Source organism: Meriones unguiculatus, chromosome 3 (assembly GCF_030254825.1).
Source record: "Meriones unguiculatus strain TT.TT164.6M chromosome 3, Bangor_MerUng_6.1, whole genome shotgun sequence".
Classification (NCBI taxonomy): domain Eukaryota; kingdom Metazoa; phylum Chordata; class Mammalia; order Rodentia; family Muridae; genus Meriones; species Meriones unguiculatus.
Window position 1 is genome coordinate 4,684,659 of NC_083351.1, and position 20,359 is coordinate 4,705,017.

The 20,359-nt window shown below is 53.3% G+C and overlaps 1 protein-coding gene across 16 annotated transcripts in view; it reads left to right on the plus strand.

Moving 5' to 3' along the window:
* Camta1 (calmodulin binding transcription activator 1) overlaps positions 1-20,359 on the plus strand; it is a 792,350-nt gene that overhangs the window by 555,353 nt on the left and 216,638 nt on the right. For 13 of the 16 annotated variants that reach the window (XR_009590434.1, XM_060379005.1, XM_060378998.1 and 10 more), the window contains one exon: positions 7,538-7,609. The exons of the other annotated variants lie outside the window; for them this stretch is intronic. Coding sequence is in view for 12 of the 13 variants with exons in the window: in XM_060379005.1 (XP_060234988.1) it covers positions 7,538-7,609 (72 nt within the window). In the remaining variant the exon portion in view is untranslated. Of the gene's footprint in view, positions 1-7,537; positions 7,610-20,359 lie in introns of those variants that run through there. 16 annotated transcript variants of the gene reach the window in all.

The window sequence follows — 20,359 nt, forward strand, 5'->3', positions numbered from 1 at the left end:
GCCACAGGTCCCTTCCACCTGTCACCTGCCTGGCCACCTCCTGTTCACCCTTCTTATCACAACACAGATGGCCCTTCCTCTCCAGTGTCTTTGCTGACCTTCCACACGGAAGGGCCACATCTCATCCACTCTGAGAACTTGGCAATCGGCCTTGGGCTCTCTCCTTTACTGGGGCTCACTCCCTGCCAGGAATATGGGAGGTTGGGGTTCTGGAGAAGATAACAGAAAAAAATCTCCCTGAAGTCATCTTTCCTTTCCATGTTCACCTGAGCACAGGTCTGCTTCCTCAGAGTGCCCTCCCGGGAGAATACAGATAAACTCTGACCTGCCCATCACCTGCCCCTTAGTTCAACAGGATTAAGCTGGTGTCTTCCTGAGGGGTTCTCTCTCCCCTCCTGCCATCTCTTCTCTCCCATAACCTCTACACTGGGACACATTTTAAACCCAATTGTCTTGGTCATGTATACATCAGTTACAAGTGAGAGAATTAAACTAGTTACACTGAGACTGTTTATCTTTGTGGAGACAGTTACTGTCCCCTCCACACCACCCCCACGCAGGAGAGAGGGGAGCCAAGCGGAGCTCCCCGCCGTGCCACTGAGCAGTGAGGAGGCTGCTGCAGCAGCTGCGGCCAGATCCCAGCCTGGCAGGCAGCCTGACTGCTGTGATCTCAGCTGAGATGTTCACAGAGGAGGTGGAGGTGCCCTCTCCCTGCCAGAGGATTACAGATGAGATTTGCTGGCGCAGGCCCTGGTCTGGGGACACAGCAGGTATTATCCCTGCTTTAGAACTAGCTTTAAGGAGCAAGCCCTTCTGCGGCAGGTTCAGGAGGTTCTGGGAACCTTCACTGTTTGCATCCTGCTGGCCTTGGGAGAATGATGAACTTGGGCGTTCAGGCGTTTCAGTTCCCTACAGCCTCAATCCTAAAGCCCAAATTCTCCATACTTGGTGCTTAGAATTCTGCCCCCAAGGTCTTGGCCTATTTGTGACTTTTCCTATTGCTGTGACCAAATATCCAACGAAAGCAGCTTAAAGAGGGGTCCAGGAGGCATGACCTGCTGTGACGGGAATGCATGGAGCAGCTGGTAACATTGCATCCACAGGATGCAGAGACCACTGAACGCTGGCCCTCAGCTCGCTTTCTCCTTTCTGCCAGTCTGGGATCTCAGCCTGTGGGATGGTGTGGGCCCCATTCAAGGTGGTCTTTCTGCCCAAATTAACCTTCTAGAGCCCCCCTTACAGATATGCCCAGAGATAGGTTTCCGGGTGAATCCAAGCCCGTCCGCACAGGCAAAGCTAAGGAGAGCACCTTGTAGCACTGTTGTGACTGAAGATCTGAGTCGTTGGTTTTGCTTCATGTAAAGGGTTTGCATAGCCACCCTGGAGGCTGCTGTGTTAAATAGAGCCTCTCTATAGAGATCTGGATGCCTCAGGGTCTGGGCAGGATCTTCTGGGCAGGTGCAGGAGGCTCCAGGAACCCTTCCTGCTGGCCTATGAAGAGCAGACTCCGGGCTTCAGATGTTTCAACTCCCCATGCCCTCGTGCCTAATGCCCCGACTTCTCTACATCAGGTATGCTGTGCACCACAACTTGTCTGTGGCTCACACTTTCCAGGAAAGGAAAGCCAATAGCAAACTGCTGCTTTGAGGATGTGGGGCTCCTTGTCTCCTGCCTCCCTGTGAGAGGCAGGTCTCAGAGAGCAGTGTGAGGGGTGCTTTTCCAGGGAGGCCAAGGCTCCTTCCGAGAGAGGAGGGCCACGTGACGCGTACTCACACCCAGGGGCAGAAAAGAAACTCAAACACATGTCCAACCTTCATACCTACTTGTTAAACTCATTCTGCGGCTTCTGTGAGCCCGTGCTGCTGTGGCCCTTCCTAGCCTTGCTTAGATAGACAGTCACAGTGTGTGAGAACTGGGGGGAATGCAGAGTACCTGCTACAGGTAGGGGACGTGTTTTTTGAAGGACCATGGAATGCCTGTGTTTCCCTATCTGATGGGTTGGGGCTTGGCAATTTCTGGCCGAGAGGCCACGTCTAGCTTAGCCCTTGTCTTTAGACAGCCTGAGAGCCAACTGTGCATTTTACATTGTCAACAGTTTTTTTTTTTAATTGAAAGAAACAATAACACTTATTATATGTGAAAAATCACATAAAACTCACATTTCAACATCTCATTAGCACAAGCCATATCCATACATAGGCCTGTCCCCTAAGGCTGCTTTGGCCCCACAGGGAAGAACTGAGTAGAAATACTAGTGGTCTGACTCACAAAAGCTAAAAACAGCTAAAATCCTTTCTGTCCAGACCTGGCCCTGGACAGAAAGTTTGCCAGCCCCTGTGAGAGGCAAAGGGTAGAACGTGAACCCGCGACAATGAGGGTGTGTGCCTTTCCCTCGGGAAAACCTTCACGCTTCTTCTAGCCCCACAGAGATCAGGGACCCCTCCGTCCAGGGACTCTGCTGGGTAGCTGGGGTGGAAAGGGTTCCTGCAGAGGCTGAGGTGCACCAGCTACAGAGGTAACAGAAGGCAGCTTGCCTCAGAGACGCCCCAGCAAGAGCAGGCCTGCACCAGGGATGCCGACACCAGCTGGGCCCCGCCAGTCACTGTTCTCTCAGGAAGAGAGAGCAGGGGCGTTAGTGGGGAGGGGAGAGAGAGAGAGAGTCAGAGGAAGGCTCCCGCAGCTTCTCGCCTACCCCAGCAGCATCCTAACCAATGAGGCGAGCACCGCCTTCACCTTCGTCCGAGGCAGCGTGGAGCCCGCACCCCAGTGCACCCGTTGCTCTAGATGACGCACTTTCTCTGAAGCTGCTGGTCTTTGCTGTTGGTTCCTCCATTACTCCATCTTTATTAAAAAATAAAAACAGCGATGTCACATAACAGGAGGCCCCAATGCTCGGGTGTGTTAGAGGGAAGCTGCTGGACCTTAACTCCCAAATGTGGCTCCTCTGAGGACGGCCTCTGCTGAGGGGTGGCCTTCCGGGAGGTAGCTAGCTGTCCTCTGGTCTACTTTCTCCTCTCCCTTTCTTTCTCCCTCTCTCTGTCTGTCTCTCCATCTGTCTCTCTCTGTGTGTCTACACACACACACACACACACCTCTTTTGTAATTATCATTCAGAGCAACAGGTTTCCTTGGGGTATTTTCACACACACTTAGTCTTGACTGATCCTTACCCCCACCTGCTCCTCTCCCTGATGTCCAGCCCCTATCCCTAATTTTACCCTTCCACCCAGACCTTCCCCTTTCATTTCTGTATCAAACGTGTTCTGTGATACAGCCTTCTCTTAAAGCCTCTTTATTCTCTGCTCGTGGCCCCTTTCCAGGTTCCTGGCCTCTGTGCATACTCAGTCCCATATAAATATGTACATAAAAATCCAACAATGAGATCCTAATATGAGGGAGAATTGCAGTATTTGTCTTCCTGACTCTGGGTTTATGTGCGCAGAAGCAAGGGGGTCACAACACACACTCTCACTCAACTACATGGATGTATACACATATTCACACTCATACCCGTTCACACACACACATACACACGTGCTCACAAATTTACATATACACACACATATACAACCACACACTCACACCCAGTCACACACACACTCACATATACACATATATACACACATTCACACATATACACACCCGCATGGACACACACACACATTCATGCATGCACACGTGCACAGACCTGGTAGAGACCTCCTTCCAACCACATCCCAGCCCTAAATGGAAAGCTCCACCTGGGAAGGCCCGGGGGAAGCCCTGAAGCCTGATGAAACAAGCCTGGAGTTTGCACTGCACAAATCATTGTGGGCAAAGTTGATTGCTTTTAGCTGAGCAGGTGAACGGATGGATTGATATGCTGCCTTGTGAAATGTCACACAATTAATCCCCAATCAGCTTGGCAATGATAGCATCACTTGGAGATCAGTGAAAAGAATGGGAAAGCCAGATGAAGACAGGCTGTGGGGAGCGAGAGAGGTGGGGAAGGGCAGCAGGTGGCCTGGGCTTGTGTGGTAACAGGGAGAAGGGGACACACGGGGGGGGGGCAGCAAGGCTTGTGGTGCCAGCTGTGTCCTCCCATCAAAGGTCCTGAGTATTCAGCCCACCGCCCATCCTGAACACTGCTCACAGCACGCTGTCACACACCCCTGCATCCCACACACTTCCCTGAGGGGGGTGCCCGTGGGCTCCCCAGCATCGACAAGGAGAAAGCGAGAACCAACCCTCCAGGTGATTTGAACCCAGGAGCTGCTGTACCAGAGCATGGGACAACCCTGTAACCACTTGCCCCCTGGAGCCTGGATATTGGCCTCACTGCTTGCACACATGTCCATTTCTGACTGGTGATGGCAACCTCCTAGCCCTACCTACCCCTGCTTTTTCCAGACCTACCCTTGGGCCCTTGCTGCTTTTTGCACCTCTCCCCTGGCTACACTGTTACCAATGAGGTTCCAAGATACAAATGTGGCCATCACAGTCCTTACCTTCTCACTGCTCCTAGGTCAGGAGCAACACCCCCTCCTGGCTGTCACCTCCGGTGGTCTGAACATTACCCAGCTCAGTGCACTAGTCACTCCATCCATCAGTCTTCATAGCTCCTCAAGCACTGCCTCGCCTCATCCTCAATCCTGGATTCTGCTGTTGATGCTGTCTTACTCATCTCTTGCCTCAGCTGGCCCAACTCATTCTCCTGGCTTCCCAGTCTCCTCTGGTGTCTCTGATAAGAGCTTTGGCATGTTTGCAGATATGCTGGGCTCAGAGACTGACACTAGCATCCCATTGTTGTGTTAGCTCTCATCACTCACTGCCACACTGAGAGAAATCATTAGAATGATAGCCATTTTCAAGCCTGGAATGATGAGGCACCTCCGAGCCGGTGAGTGGTGGGTATCCAAGTCAGGTCTCCTTCCCCACCCAGCAGCCGTGTCCCTGCCAGCCCCTTCACAGTGACTCTCATACCAGAAACGCATTCCTATGCACACGTTCCTGCCCCTTCCCACATGAGGACAGGAATCCATCACTCAACATGAGCATGTCTCTCTTAAAATCAGAGCTGGACAAATCCTTCGAGCATTAACACATCCCTCCACTCCCAGGGTCCCATCGCAGGTGGGTTGAAGTACTCAATCCTGCTGGGTACCACAAATGAAAAAGAAATATTTACTCTCCCCCTTCCTTGCCCACACCAGGCTTCAGGTACCCTGTATCCTGGATAGGAAAGGGGTTGCTCAACTTCACCCGGAAGCCTTATTGCGTTTCTTGTCTCAAAGACCCTGATCAGAAAGATAGACAGTAAGATAGCCATGGGGGTGCTGTGGAGGCCCATGCGCTGGGTCTCCTGGCTTCTCCTGCCCAATGCCCACACTGTCAGCATGCAGGCATGGCTGCGCTCCCGCTCACCCTTATACCTAACTTCACGCTTCTCTGCTGATGAGGCGGGAGATGTGTTTTCATGGTGGTAATTAGAGGAACATCTGAAAATCGTCTTGTGGCCCTGAGGCAGGCCGGGGCTCCTCCAGTTTAAATCATGAGCCCTGATAGAAGTGCATCCATTTCTCTTTTGAACTCCACTTTGCTTCTCCAGTGATGCCAGGCAGTTCTGGATAGATGAGTTGTTGCCAATAGGGTCTGGGATGCCTGAGAGGCTGTGCCTGCTCACCTCTTTTCCACTTTCACAGTCTGGGTAGATCAGGTGTTTGGCAGACTTACAGACTAAATGTGGGCTTCGAGAAGGCCACGATCTACAAATAGGAAGGTGCTGAAAAGGGATAAGATGCCAGAAGCCAGCCTTGTTCGAGTCTGGAGAGCAGAAAACAGCGATAAGACACCATCAGGAACCTTTCGTTTCAAAGGGACAGGGACAATTTTCTCAACCATCCATGCCTCCCTCCACTTTGTCATGAGCCAAGTGGAGGGAGACATGGATGGTTGAGAAAACAAACATCAAAAACAAAGAAACTGCCCATGAGAAACAAGGGTCCCATGAGGGAAAGAGATCACAGAGAGCCACAGGTAGCTGCTTGTTTCATCCCTAACTGAACACTTCCAGAAAAAAAAAAAATTCAAACAAGAATCAACCTTGCAAGAAATGGGTGATCAAAAAAAAAAAAAAAAATCCCAATCACAAAACCAAAACATAGCATCTTGTAAACCATGAAAGTCGGGGAAGAATATTGCCTTCTTAATAATAAATACATTTTGTGGGCAAGAACTGCAAGGGAACCGCTTAAATTAATTTCCGCTTTGTTTGTTTGGTTTGTACAGGGCTTAAATCCCAGCTGACAGCGATCTGTAAAAGTTCTAACATATTGGAAATCTGATTTTCTTGCAGCCTGAATCCCAGAGTCCAAAATGATTTCTCTTTCAACCCTGCTAATCAGACAGGCTGAGCTCAAATGGACTCTGAGTCAAGCCAAATTATACTTGGTCTTTCTGGGGGGTATGAAAAAATGACTGAAGCTCCAAGGGGAAGCTGCCTGCCATTCCTCTCTGGAGTGCTGCTGTCAGGGAGATAGAGACAGTCCCTTCTTGTCCTGGGAGCACTTCCTTCTCTCTCTGCTCCACCCTTGCTGAACTGTACCTTGACCAGCCAAGGGAACTCTGAGGATGACAAAAGGGAAGTTTGTCCTATTGGGATTGGAGGCCAAAAGCAAAGGCTTTGGCGCAGACTCTGAGGTGGAACCCATCACTCAGCACCCGGAGACAGCCCTTGCCAAGTTGGTGAGCTGTCTGTGGCTGGACAGTTTTGCAGACTTCCATGGGGTCCTAATTGACAGGTCACCTCCGGTCCTTTGCCATCTCACCAGCAGGATCACCCCTTGAGAACCAAGCTCTGTATGTGTATCAGCTGCCTCCCACCCAAAAACAGGGGCTGCTGTGCAGCCCATCCACCAGCCAGCTCCTCCTGGGTGGCCCAAGTGATAAGCGCCTGAGAAACTGACCCCTCCCCAGCTCAGCCCTGAGCCTGAGTGACCCCACCCTCCATTCTCCAACCAAATCTCTCTGCAGTGAATAGAATAAGCAAGTAGGCAAACACAGGAACAAACTAACTGACCCTTGCTCAAAGATAAAAGTAGGATGCAAAGCAGGTGGCAACCCCACCTCTAATTGATGCACCCTGCTGATACCCAGCCTTATTCCCATTAACACTGGACTTATACCCTGGGGCAGTGTGTGTGTGTGTGTGTGTGTGTGTGTGTGTGTGTGTACCTCACACACGCTGTTTTAATCCACATGGCAATCCCCAATCCTTCCCATATACCAAGGATCTCAGCCTTCAGCCCCTGATTTCTGCCTGACAGTTCTGAGTTCTCTGGTGTCTCCAGTCCGCCATAGGGCACAGTGCCAGTTGCCTGCATCCCACTGGCATGTCCCACAGTCCATCTTAGACCCTATATTCCTGGATTACCCCCGTCCCTCAGTCTCCCCAGGCCTGCCAACATTGGTGTGGCCCTTCTTGCTCCTCTCTGTTACCCTGTCTTCCTTCCTTCCTTCCCTCTTTCCAACTGAACTCTCGTTTTTCCTCTCTCCCTAGTGTTTGTACGGCTGCTATGTCCATTCCTCCATCATCCCCACTTTCCACCGGAGGTGCTACTGGCTCCTTCAGGTAGGTGGCTGGGACTGGATTCTTCTTGCATTTCCAGTGCTTGGGAAGGGTTCGTGGAGGGCACCGAGAGGGCGTGGGGCTCCCGTGTGTGACAGCAAGTTTGGGCTGAGAGCCCTGGTGCGCTTTCCTAGTTTTCAGAGGTGTGTGCTAAGGCTGGTTTGCTGACGGATCTGGTTATGAGGTTCCAGAAAGGAGGGCGGAGCTGGGGTATGCCTTGCTTGTCTGAGGGAAGAAAGTAGATGCTTCAGGGAGCCAGAGCCCCTGTCTTCCTTTTGATGCAGATGAAAACAAAGGCTGAGTGTCCTGACCCTCACTATGAAATTCCTGTTGGCTAACAGCCATTCACTCGTTTGATCTCTCAGTTAGGCAGAAGGTACACGTGGGAAACAGGCTTCTCGGGGGAAGGGTGTTCTAGGTACCGTGGGATTGACAGGGGTGCCTGCTGGGGAGGAGTAGGTCTTATGTCCTTGGGAAGGAGCTCTGTGATTGATTTGTGATGCCTGCCTTAGAGAAGAAGGTGGTGCTGGAGCATCTGCCGAGCTTGTGGAGGGGAGGCTGTGCCCATGGCTCTGGGTAGACAGTCTCTGGTTGTGGTTATGGGTGAACAGCTCTGTCTGCGGTGTAGCTGGGCGGCCTCTGTCCATGGTGCTTGCCAAACAGTCTCTGTGGTGCTGGATAAACAGCGCTGTCTGCAGTGTAGCTGGGCAGCCTCTGTCCGCGGTGCTGATTACCAGCGTCTGTCCGTGGTGCTGGATTAACAGCGCTGTCTGCAGTGTAGCTGGGCAGCCTCTGTCCGTGGTGCTGATGGCCAGCGTCTGTCCGTGGTGCTGGATAAACAGCTATGTCCGCGGTGTAGCTAGGCAGCCTCTGTCCGCGGTGCTAGCCCAGTGCTCTAAACAGAGGTCATCTAGCATTTTACTAGAAGAAGCTTGGGAGAGGGTGTGGGCGTGAAGGGATGACGAGGATCTTTCCACGCTGTCTGCTATACAAATTCTCTTGATGCACCCTGCAGTGGCCCTGTCACCAATCCCCTTGTATACAATTTTGTCCTACTGCTGCCTGGGGGCCTAATTGCTGTGGTTCCACTATCTGTGCTCACTTCTGTTCAAACTGGCAAGCACATGACGGTTGTTGGCCTGAGGGACCTGAGGAGCCTGGTTGGGAGGAAACTGACGGGAGGGAATCAAGCATCAAGCATCATCCTGTGTGTGCAGAAAAAAAGGAGCCTAAAAGAACACCCAGGTACAGTGAGGCCACTGCTTCCAGGAAAGGTAGTCCGGAAGGTGTCCACAGGGCTTGGAGATGTCTGGACAGGGGACCAAGGCTCAGCCTTGTCAGGGCCCTACCCTCCCTGGTGTCCCGGCTTTCAGCCCCTGAATTCTGCCTGACAGTTCTGAGTTCTCAGGTGTCTCCAGTCCGCCACAGGGCACAGTGCCAGCTGCCTGCATCCCACTGGCAGGATCAACTTGGCTGCTCTGGGGCATCTTCGTTTTGCCATCCCATGCCAGGAAGGACTGTCACCCCCATCCCTCACCCCTGGGTTCCCACACACAGCTCTTGTTCCTACCGTATGATCAGTAAGCACACAGGGCTGTGCCCAGATGAAGGCATTGGTGGAATCCCTGGGCTGGGTGAGGTGCAGTGAGGTCCTCACCCCCAGCCAGGCTGAGCGACAAGAAGTTAGGGAGCTTAAGCCAAGGCAATTAGTGCAAGGCATGCTCTCGCACTAACAGTAGCCGGCGCTGCTCATGGCAATTTGTTCTAACACTACAACACCAGGACAGTGACAGCGTGCTCAGGCTTAACTTCTTTGGCTGCTAAAGAAGATGTGGTGAGACACTAGCACAAGTGTAATTTGGACCAGGTTTGTCTCCAGCACCAAGATCCATGGGAAGGGGTTGGTGAGCATGAAGGTGTCAGGGCAGGGCCCCATGGGAGCTGGCAAAGGAATCTACCTAACAGGATGGCAGACAGGCCTTGAGGGAGTGGTGAAGAAGAGGTCTGGGCTGGCCCATTTCCATTCTTCGACATCTTCCAGCGGGGGCCGCCTCCGAGCCACCCAGCACAGCAGGGGCCTCTTCTCTGCACACAAAGGAATCCACTGAGGTCTCTTTACTCACAGTGGTAGCTCCCCAGCAGAGGAACTCCCCACCTGTCCTCCTCCGTGCCAAGCACAGAGCCTTAGCCATGGCTGGGAAAGAGCCAACACGTCCTAAAGGCCACGGCTTAACTGAACAAACGCTGCTGAAGGGCAGCATCGAGCAAGCCCAAAGTCCAGTGGCCAAGAACATGGGGTCAGGGACAAGACCCAGAAGGGGAAACTGATGAATGTGGAGTTAGAATTTTTGACCCATCTGGCTTTCTTCAGGGGTGGTTGCTGCTTTCTGTCCATTTGTGTGTATCGTATTCCCCCTTCTTCATTGCTGGTGAAGAGTCTACTGTAGACTAACCCAAGACACAAGTGAGCAAGCCCTAGAATATAGGGCCCTGAAACCTGGCTGGCTCACGGGAGCATAAGGCCGTTACCTGCCCGATGGGTGCCAGTGCTGTGCGAGACCCTGGGCATCCCTGAGGTGCTTCATGGTGGGGCCGTGTGTGCCCATGGCAGCATACAAGGCTGTCCAGAGCCTGAGATCACAGGTGAGCTGTGAGAGGCCACCTCTCCAGGTGCCACACACTGCCTCTGCTCACACCCTCAGCCTCTGTGTCACGCCAGCAGGGCCCCTGCTCCAGGGAGCTCAGTCACTATAGGTGAGTCGCTGAGGTCCACAGAGAACAAGGCCAGGCCAAGCCACACACAAGTCTGGTGTGGGGTAGAGCAATGATCTTCCTGCCTCTCCTCCCACTGTCTGACAGGGCTATCCTGCAGCTTCCAGGACCAAGCCTGGATAGGGCCAGAGACAGTGCCAAGGGCTGAGAGAGCCACACAGAGAGGTCTCCCCATCCAGGCCGTCAGGCCTCAGGCTCCTTGGCCTCATGGTCTATCCCTGTGAGCACAGCTCTCCCTGAGAATGAGCCCCATTCCTGGCCATGCTTCCCAGCAGACTGCTGGCTTCTTCGCAAAGCATTTCTGCTTCTAATGAGTGTTTTTCTCTCGCCATTGTTCTCTAAAATGCTTAATGAATGTTTTCTGCACATAAGGCAGGGGGTGTGCCTCCACACGGCTGCTTGACTGCTCATTCCAGCCTGTGGGCAGAGGCCGTGGGAATCCCTCCTGGCTCTGCACAGCCTTGCAATACACCAAGGCTGTGGGAAGGTGGACCCTAGGGATCAGGAAAGAACACGGCACAGGGCCTGGTGTTCCCGGTCCACTAAAGAAGAGCTGGCACTCCAACTCCAAGGTCTAGGAGCATACCTGAGAAGAGCACTGGGTTCTGAGCCCAAGGTGCTGCATTCTAGCAATGCCTGGTCTTTCTAAGGACTAGCAGCTGTGCCCACAAAGCTGACTGCCTGCCTCTGGCCTCTGCTTCCTGGCCAGGCACTTGTCACTATGTGCCACTAAGGAGAGGCGTTTCAATCACTCAGCCACCAGGGGGCAGAATGAAGCATGATGTCAGGGTTTCCTCTGTTCACCCTCCCTGCGCCTCTGTGAGGCGCCATCACCACGCACCCACTTCCTTCCCACCCACAAGGCTCTGCTAACCCTAGAGATGGCGAGTACAGGGGAGTGATGGGGTGCGTTAGGACAAAATGCCTGGAATAACCATCTCATAAGGAAGAGAGTTTTCTCTTAGTCTATGGTTCAGAGGTTTTCCATCCCTGGGGTATGGACCTGCTAGGTCCTCTCACTTTGGGTGTGTGGTAGCACATGACATCATGGTTCAGAGGACACAGCTGAGTGAAACTGCCCACCTCATGGAAGTTGGAAACAAAAAAGGGGGCTAAGGTCCCCATATATATTCCCAGTGACCTCCCACAGCTTTCATCTCCTTAAGCTTCTGCCACAGACCGGGGACTATAACTTCAGCACAGGCCTCTGGGGACATTGCCGATTTAAGCTATAGAGGCTAGTCCAGACAACGAATTCTGGGGTAGCATAGCAATGGGCCAGATGATCCGGGAAGGCTTCCTGGAAGAGAAGGTGAATCCAGAGTTGAAAGGAAGAGAAAGCCGGGTGGGAAGAATATCCTCAATGCCCTTTTGACCTGAGGCAGGTGTGGACACATGCCCAGCGGTCAGTGGGGTTAATGAATGTTTTCTGTAGGAGTAAGACAGGGGCTAACATGATGCTTAGAGTTCCCAGATCCACACACCTTGCCCAGGGCCCCCGGGACCAGAAAGGACCAGCTTGGTGTGCCAGCTCAAGCCAGGAGGTTTGAGAGAGAATAGAGGGGAGAGTCCTGGGAGTCACCATCTCTGCTTCAGAATCCCAGCAGAACAGGCAACAAGGGGCCCGGGCATGGTACCAGAGCAGCACCATTGTGAGGTGCCAGGCAGGTAGAAGATGGTCAGTAGAGAGCAGGCAGCATTCAAGGCCAGCCTGGGCAGCATAGCAATACCCCGCCCCTACAAACAGAAATGATGACAGTTCCATGAAGTCTTCTCCAGGGCCACCATGTTAGCAGTAGCCATTATCATCATCACCATCACCATCACCATCACCATCACTGTTAATAACCTCACTCGTCCAAGGCCTTGTGCTTCTGAGCACTTCGTGGCCCTCGTGAGGCCGGCACATTGTTATTAGCACGGTGTAAGAGTTTGGGAGCACTCCCAGCATGTCCTTAGTCAGCCATCAGCCTCAACTCGGTGTCCTGGAAGATAACAGTCCCAAACCAGACATCAGCTTACGGCCCAGAGCCTCCAGCTGACCTGTGGGCTAGGGTGCCCTGCAGGAGAAGGCTGGGGCCAGTGGTGCAGGAGTGGACTGTGAGAAGAGTGAGGACCGCAGTGCTCCAAGAAGGAGCTGCAGCAGGAGAGACTGTTGCTGATGGGAGAAGGTCTCATCCAGCCTGGAAGATGACAGTCCAGGCTAGTCAAACTGAAGCTGAGTGGACAAACCTAAGAACCTTTCACCTGAGAAGCCAGAGGAGCAGGTAGCACATGGCTGAGGGGAAAGGACGGGGAGAATGGTGGCAGCCAAGAGACATTCCCAGGGTGCTTTTTATCCTGGCTTTATTTTAATGAGTGGCTTTCCCATCCTCCTCCATTTAATGTCCCTTGAATAACGTGACCAGGAGATTAGGTAGACACCAGGAATTTACAGTGCTATGCAAAAAAAAAGAAAAAGAAAAACTCAATTCCATTAAGATTTCAGGACCCAGGCCAAGGCTGCGCACTGGAGCAGGTAGTATTTCCTCCTTAGATGTCTTTGCTTGATTGCGATTTACAATGCCAAGGCCGTGGCTGTACCCACCTAAAGTGTCCAGAAAACATGGCAGGCTCCCAAAGCCAGCTCTTACCCTCCCTGAGGAGTGTCCCTGGTGCCCTCCCTGAGGAGTGTCCCTGGTGCCCTCCCTGAGGAGTGTCCCTGGTGCCCTCCCTGAGGAGTGTCCCTGGGCAGCTTTCAGTTTTCCTCACCCAGACCCTTCCTCTGGGGACGGGAGAGATGGGAAAGTCTGAATGGCCTTTCACAGGTCCCTCTCCATGGCAGCGCTCAGGTGCTAGTGGCCAGCCTCACCTTCACCTAGCAGATTTCAGCATGCCAAGGTTGCTGGTGTGGCCAAAGCCCTCTGGAGCCGCAGGACACTCTGCTACCACCTAGTGGACAAGAAGGGTCCTAGGGACAGGACAGCCTAGTGGGATCTGGGCTTGGGACCGCTAAGCTAGAATTCCTTACTACTCTTACTAGCCTGGGACTCTGGCTGAGTAAATTGTGTGTGTGTGTGTGTGTGTGTGTGTGTGTGTGTGTGTGTGTGTGTGTGTTTCTGTCTGTCTGTATGTCTGTGTCTCCTAGCGTCACGCTTGGCAGGCTGACCACCGCCAGGGCTTTTACCTCAGCAGGGTGGGTGGGTGTGTCAGGAGCGGCCCCTAACAGACTGTCTCTCCATGAGGCCTCCGCACCCTGTCGGCTGGTCTCCTGGTCTCCTCATCTCCCCAAGCCTCCTCCACTCTGTGTCCACTGTGAGCGAAGCTCAATGTCCCTTATCCAGGTGTACAACTCCCCTTTGTTCTTCAGCCCTGAAAGGGCTGGGCTGCCCGGGCAAGCTGGAAGGCAGAGACAGGGTGCAGCTGACAGGGCTTCGGTTCCTCAGAGATGGGAATTATTAATTAGTCTTATTATCCTGGACGTGTCAGTCTCTTAATCCTCGGGTCTGCAGAGGGTTTGTGCCTCCACGGTGTGGTGTCAGCCTGGCTAAGCAATTGCTTTTAATATAAAGGCAGAACAATGGGCTCTACAGTTTGGCCACTATCTTTATCTATCAGGCCAAACAATTCACCCCTCCTCTACAGAATACCCTTCAAAGGCGAGGAGACTGCCAAAGCGGCTTAATTTCCCGGATAGATGGCTTATAATGCAGGCTTTTGTCTAATTATCCTGCTTGTGTAATCTTGAGCTGACACCCTGTCCCTAATATCCTAATCTTCCTTTTGAGCAAAGGCGAAACTGTGTGACTGTGGTTCTCAAAGCGCCAGACGAAAGTTGGCCTCGGGGAAACTCTCCTGGTGTCGCCTCTGAGACTCAGATGTGCCGTGACAGAGTCTGACTCACCTGGGCCGTGCTCCACGTGTGACTGTCAGCAGCTCCCTTAGGCCTCTGAGACTCAGATGTGCCATGACAGAGTCTGACTCACCTGGGCCGTGCTCCACGTGTGACTGTCAGCAGCTCCCTTAGGCCTCTGAGACTCAGATGTGCCGTGACAGAGTCTGACTCACCTGGGCCGTGCTCCACGTGCGACTGTCAGCAGCTCCCTTAGGCCTCTTACCCAGCAGGTGCCGTGAGCCTTCATGGGAATGTTCCAGATCGAGCATGAATAAGGAGGTCCCGTGGTCGCACCGTCGCTTTGTTCGCTCCTCAGTGTCAGTGGCTGCACGCTGCAGACTTGCGGCAGACGGTTTTAGCTGCATAGATGTCTGCAGGGGTGCACAGGCACACACCTATGCATAAACGCGCAGCTGTGCACGTGTGCAGATATTTGTAAGTATGCACACGGCATCCATAATGTACTTGCAAATATTTATAAGCGTGTCCAGGCGTACACATATGCACACATGCATATAGGTGTGCGCAGGCATGCACATGTGTACACATATGCTCATGGGTGCTCATAGATGTACATAGGTGTTCATGAGTATACACGTATATTCATAAGTATATATGATCACAGGTGTGCACATGTGTGTTCACAGGTATACACAGATATCCATAGGTGGTTTGGGGTATGCACCGTTATATACAGACATTCTGCATGGGTATACACATGTATACACATAAGATCACAGATGAACATATGTAGGCACATGTATGCACACAGGCTCACAGATGTGCAGAGTACACACAAATATGCATAAGCATACATATGTGATCATGGACACACCAAGATATCCGTAACATGTACATGTATACACAGGTGCGTGTGGTTTTATGCAGCATCCTTGGTACCCACGCCTCCCTCTGCATTCTTTGACTCTCCTCCTAGGCCCAGGTCCTGCAGCTCTGAAGTGACGCTCCCTCTCCAGCACGTCCCAGGGCGGGAGATAATGGGTAGGACTTCCGGAGAATAGCCTGCATGTTCTCCTTTCCAGATGTGCCGAGGTCGCCTGTGGTGGGTACAGGGTGACGACAGCCAGGACGGTCCCGTGTGATGCAATGATGCAGGAGAGCCTCTCACCCAGCCCAGAGGCCCCGAGGCAGTCCCTGCCCTGCCCCCCACTCTCCCCCTACACTGTGCCTTCCGGTTCCCCAAGAACATCTGCCTGGCTAAATCCAAAGCCACCTCGCCACCTGCACTTCCCTGTGTCACTGCAGTACTCCCCCAGATTGGCCAATCCCTTCGGGAATGTTCTCTGCTGTTCCCTGTCTCTCTGCTCTCACTGGCCATGCTGTGTAACGTCCCTCCCACCTTTGACCCTTGGTATTGGAACCTCTCTGGGTCTCCTTGGCCCCCTTCTGCAATGCCTCACTGGCTCACCAGTCCCAGGTCCTCATGGACCAGCTTTAAGCTGATGACCCCCGCATTCAGACCCAGGTGTTAGCCAAGGAGGTGTTCTTTCCAGCGGTCTTCCCAGAGTTGAGCAGGGCCCAGCGACACTCCAACTCCAACAAGAACCACTGCTCTTAGGGGCTCCAGCCAGCCTTTCACTCCCCTCTCTCCGCACTCCCCTCTCTGCTCAGAAGTGTGTCGTAAACCCGGACGGAGCTTTCTGCCATGCCCTCTTCTGCTGCCCCAAGACAAGCCCTGGCTCTCGCCGTGGTCAGGCCAGGTGCTGTTCTTTGCCAGGGGTCCATCGCCCCCAGTGCACGAGGGTAGCTTCTTAAGATCTAGATTGGCTTCTCATCACCCTCACTCATCAGTCAGCTCCTTAAATCTCCTCTGCAAGCAAAAACAGCCACAGCCATTACCATGACCTCTCGAGGGCCCGTGTGTCTCATCTTTCTCCTAGAGCAGTGTTTCTTGGCTTCCTAACCCTGCAGTTCCCCGTGTAGTGCTGTATTTGGATGGGGTTTTGTTGTTCCTGAATAAACGCTAGCTCCACGCCGGGTGTGGCGGCTTAAGCCTGTAATCCCAGCACTCTGGGAGGTAGAGGCAGGCAGATCTCTGTGAGTTCGAGGCCAGCCTGGTCTACCAAGCAAGTCCAGGTCAACCAAGGCTACACAGACAAGCCCTGTCTCAAAAAAACCAAAAAACAAAACAAAGAAAAAACCTAGCTCTTCCGTGTCCCGGGGCCTTAGCATGTGCTCTCTCCTCCGGCTGCCTGGAAGAGGGCCCAGACCTTACCTGGCTGCTGAAAACGCAGCTCCTAGCTCAGCCGCCAAGTGCTGGCCATAGTTTTGCTGACATTTAGTCACTTCTGGGCAAACCATTCTGATCTCCTCCCCTCAACTTTTTATGTTGAAATATTGAAGACGTTCTGAAAAGCTGAGAGGATTTCACAGTATCTAGACTCTGTCACCACGGGCTATCTGCCTTTGTCACGGTGTAGCTTCCGTGCCTCGGCTCAGCTTGTCTTCTTTTCATGCGTGTCAGAAGTCGCAGGCACAGTGGGCATCTGCAGGCGCGTCCTCCACCAAAGCTCACGGTTTACCTGCTTCTTTGTGTCTGAAGTCAGTTTCTGCCGAGAGCCAACTGCGTGTGACTTACCAAGTGTGTGGGTTGTCACAGCCCAGGGCCATCAAGACCAGAACCAGCCTCCCTCAAGAAAGCCCACCCCCAACTGCATCTCTGAGCCCTAGCTGGCCAGTGGGGCACGTTCAGTAGCTCAAAGCGCTTTAGAACTCTGAGTCAGGAGACCGAGCCAGTCTGTCAGAGTCCCTGTGGACACAGCAGCCTGGCTAAAGAATAGGAGGTTGGGAGGGTTTAGAGCCTAGCTCTGGATGTGTCCCCAAACCCGCCACTGGAGGATTCAGCCTCTTCCATTCCAAAGCCCCTGAAGGCCGCTGAGAACCTGCGCCAGGACTGGAAGAGGAAGACGTGTGTCATCCTGGTCCCCTCGGCCACTTCCCAGAGAGGTCAGCATCTGCCTAGCGTTTCCCACCAGGTTTCATGGAATTGTTAGTGGGTAACTCAGGGTTCCTTTTCATAGGGTTTTAGTCTCATTGATAAAATAATTTAAAAACAGACTCAGAAGAAAGTTCAAGAACCGTTTTATTGGAGTTAGAGAGAAAAACATCAGGATAGACAAGCTGTAAATCTTGACAACTGCCAGGAGGAGAAAGATGGAGATGAGGAGACAGAAATCCTTTCTCCCTTCCCCCTTCCCCTTTTCCCCCCTTCCCCCCTTCCCTGAGTAGCAAGTTTACAATTCTGAGATGTGGACTGAAGTGGCCTTGGAGTGAACACAGCTAAGGTCTTTGGGAGTCCCTGGAATGCCCTGAAGGCTTAACCTTGGGAGGCAGAACTCTCCATGAGTTTAGCTTGGAAGGTTGAGAGGAAATCCAGGATAGAAATATTTGCTGATCCTGAATTGCTAGCAGATTGCCTAATTTAGAAACTGAGTTCTAACATTGTCAGTTGGAAAGAAATGAGCTTTCAACAGGCCCCTTTCTGCTAGGAGGAATATGTCTCTGCGGCTCAACTGTGGGCTGTTCCCAGCCAAGTCCTACAATTAATGGGTCCAGGAGCATAGTGTCCTGCCCCACGTGACTATAAGCTGTGCAGGTACCCTACCCCAAACTGCATCTCTGAGCCCAAGCTGGCCAGCAGGGCACATTCGGCAGCTCAAAGGGCTTTAGAATTCTAAGTCAGGAGACTGAGCCAGTCTGTTCGAGTCCTGTGGACACAGCAGCCTGGCTAAAGAATAGGAGGTTGGGAGGGTCTGGGGCTTAGTTCTGGATGTGTCCCCAGACCAGCATCTTCCATTCTGAAGACGGTAGCTCCCTACTGTCTCCTGGTGAGGTTGTGGCATCCCAGCCATACAGGAGTCAGAGAACAAGGCCCGGAGCCTACAGCTCCACCTCCCGCGAGAATGCGCTGTCCTGGGTCTCTCTACTCAAAATATCGCCTGACCCTGCCACAATGGGAGAGAGGACCTAGCTGTCACTCTTTCCCCTGACCCTTGGGTAGACAAGCCAGAGGAGCGCTGCCTTGTTCTACTGAGGGCTAACTCTGTCCCTCACAGGCGGGCAGCAATTGCTTCCGATTGCTTTGCTGACAAGCTGCAGACCCCAGGGTTCACTCCTAGGTGAGCAAAGGAGATAAAACAGCTGCCTGTGGACCGCAAACTCTGCTCCAGGCTGGTGCCGGCTCACCCAGGGACAGGACCCAACCCATATGGTCCCCAAGCCCCCAGCTCCCAGACAGACTCTTTTGTGAGAACATGAGCAGCTCCTCAGAAGGAGTCTTCAGGTTGCACCCCAGGAACTGAGATCTCTGGCTCCCCTCAAAGAGGTGAGCCAGCCACATTGTGCTCTACTCTAGCTCTGCTTCTAAAAACACACAAAGCTGTGTCACTTCAGGCTAGTTAGCTCCAAGTCTGGGCTCTGTTTCTTTGCCCCGAGGATGGTACAATGCAGTCGGAAGGGTTCAAAGAGACAGCATGGGGCAGGATGCAGGCAAGCTGCAGGTGCTTGCTGTAGCTACCGTCATCTTGAGAGTTCTGACCTTACTACCACCCTGGGCTGTAGCCCTCATCTTGGCCCCAGAGAACCTGGTTCCCAAGTCCTTCTCCCTTTGATGGCCTCCAGGGCTCCTCATGCTGTTCCTACTAGATTCTGGTTCCCGTGATCATAGATGATGCCCTGGCAGACCAGGACACCTTCTCACCACATGCCTTTCCAGGTAACCCTGAGACCCTCAGAGCAGCTCAGCTAACTCTGGGAGCAGACCAGGCCTCTGTCTACCACTTCCAAGAAGCCGAGATTGTGAAAATCTGCCCTCCACATGGCCTGCCCACCCACCTGGCCTTGCCCTCCCTGTGTCTGGCTATCTCACACTAACTCTGACAGCCTCCATGTATCCACAGGCAGCTACAGTGTGTCACAGCATCCCCGTGGCTGCGGCCTCGCAGGACATGTCACGGCAGTAACTGTCGTTGGTCCAGGAGGAGGGGGAGATATCACACCCGCTCCTCCTGACGAGACTGAAGTCCCCTGTGCCACCACTGTTCCACTCTGGCTACCACTCCCTGCTCCCTAGAGGCCACTGCCCCAGTGGGAGAGGGGAGGGGGTTCTAGCCAGGCGGGTCTTCCACCAGAGCCATCACCCTGAAAACTAAATAGTGAAGCAGCCCAGAGCCACGGCTGCAGCAGAGCAAATGTCCAGCCCCCTTGGGCAGACGCTGCCTTTCTTGTCACTGTCCTTCACAGGACTCACCACTTCTGGGCTCCTGGGAGGCGCTGGACCTCACATAGAGTCAAACCCACAGCCTTCAGTCCACCACACACAAACGCTCACATACCTAAGCCCCTCAGAAGCCAGCTGCCTGGTTCTTTGTTTTGCAGAGGAAACCGTCACCCAGAGAGGTTCCCAGTTATCTGGGAATGCCGTGGCTCTGCAGAGGAGCTGGGCCGAAGCCCTGCTTCCTCAGTGCTAGGCCCGGAGTCTTTCTGGGTTGCCCCCTACACAGACTGTGTGTGAGTCACTACACTTTCAACATTCCGGGCTGGCTTCCCCGGATGCCACAGCACACAGCTCGGCCGCCAGCCGCTGGTGTCTGATCAGAGAATGCAAGCGCTCAACATTAGCCCGAGTCGAGCTTAATTAGATGAAAGATCATTCCGCTGCCAGCAACACATCGTGCTTTCCCAGCTCCAGAAAGGATGTTCAGGTTCAGCTGCTGCTGGGGATGAAGGCGGGCCTCCTTTCGGGAGATAGGCGCCCGCCCTTCTGCTGCTGAGGCAGACGGCCGGTTTCATCCTGTAGAGCAGGGTTTGTGCTGGCAAGTGGCCAGCCGCCAGATCTCTGGAAGAGAGCAAACATGAGTGCCTAGTTCGGGGGTTCCCAGTTTCCGTGCTGCTGACACGGAGCTCCCAGCAGGGTATCCAGTTTGTAGCATTCCCCAGACCTCATCAGGCAGCCCCTGAAAGACAGGTACCATGGCAGGCTGGCTCCAACACGTCTGTCATCCCAGACTGGAGGAGACTCAGTGTCCAGTGTCTGAGGACTTGTTTGAGCCCCTCAGCCCCTTGCCTGTGGCCACTGACTCTTACCT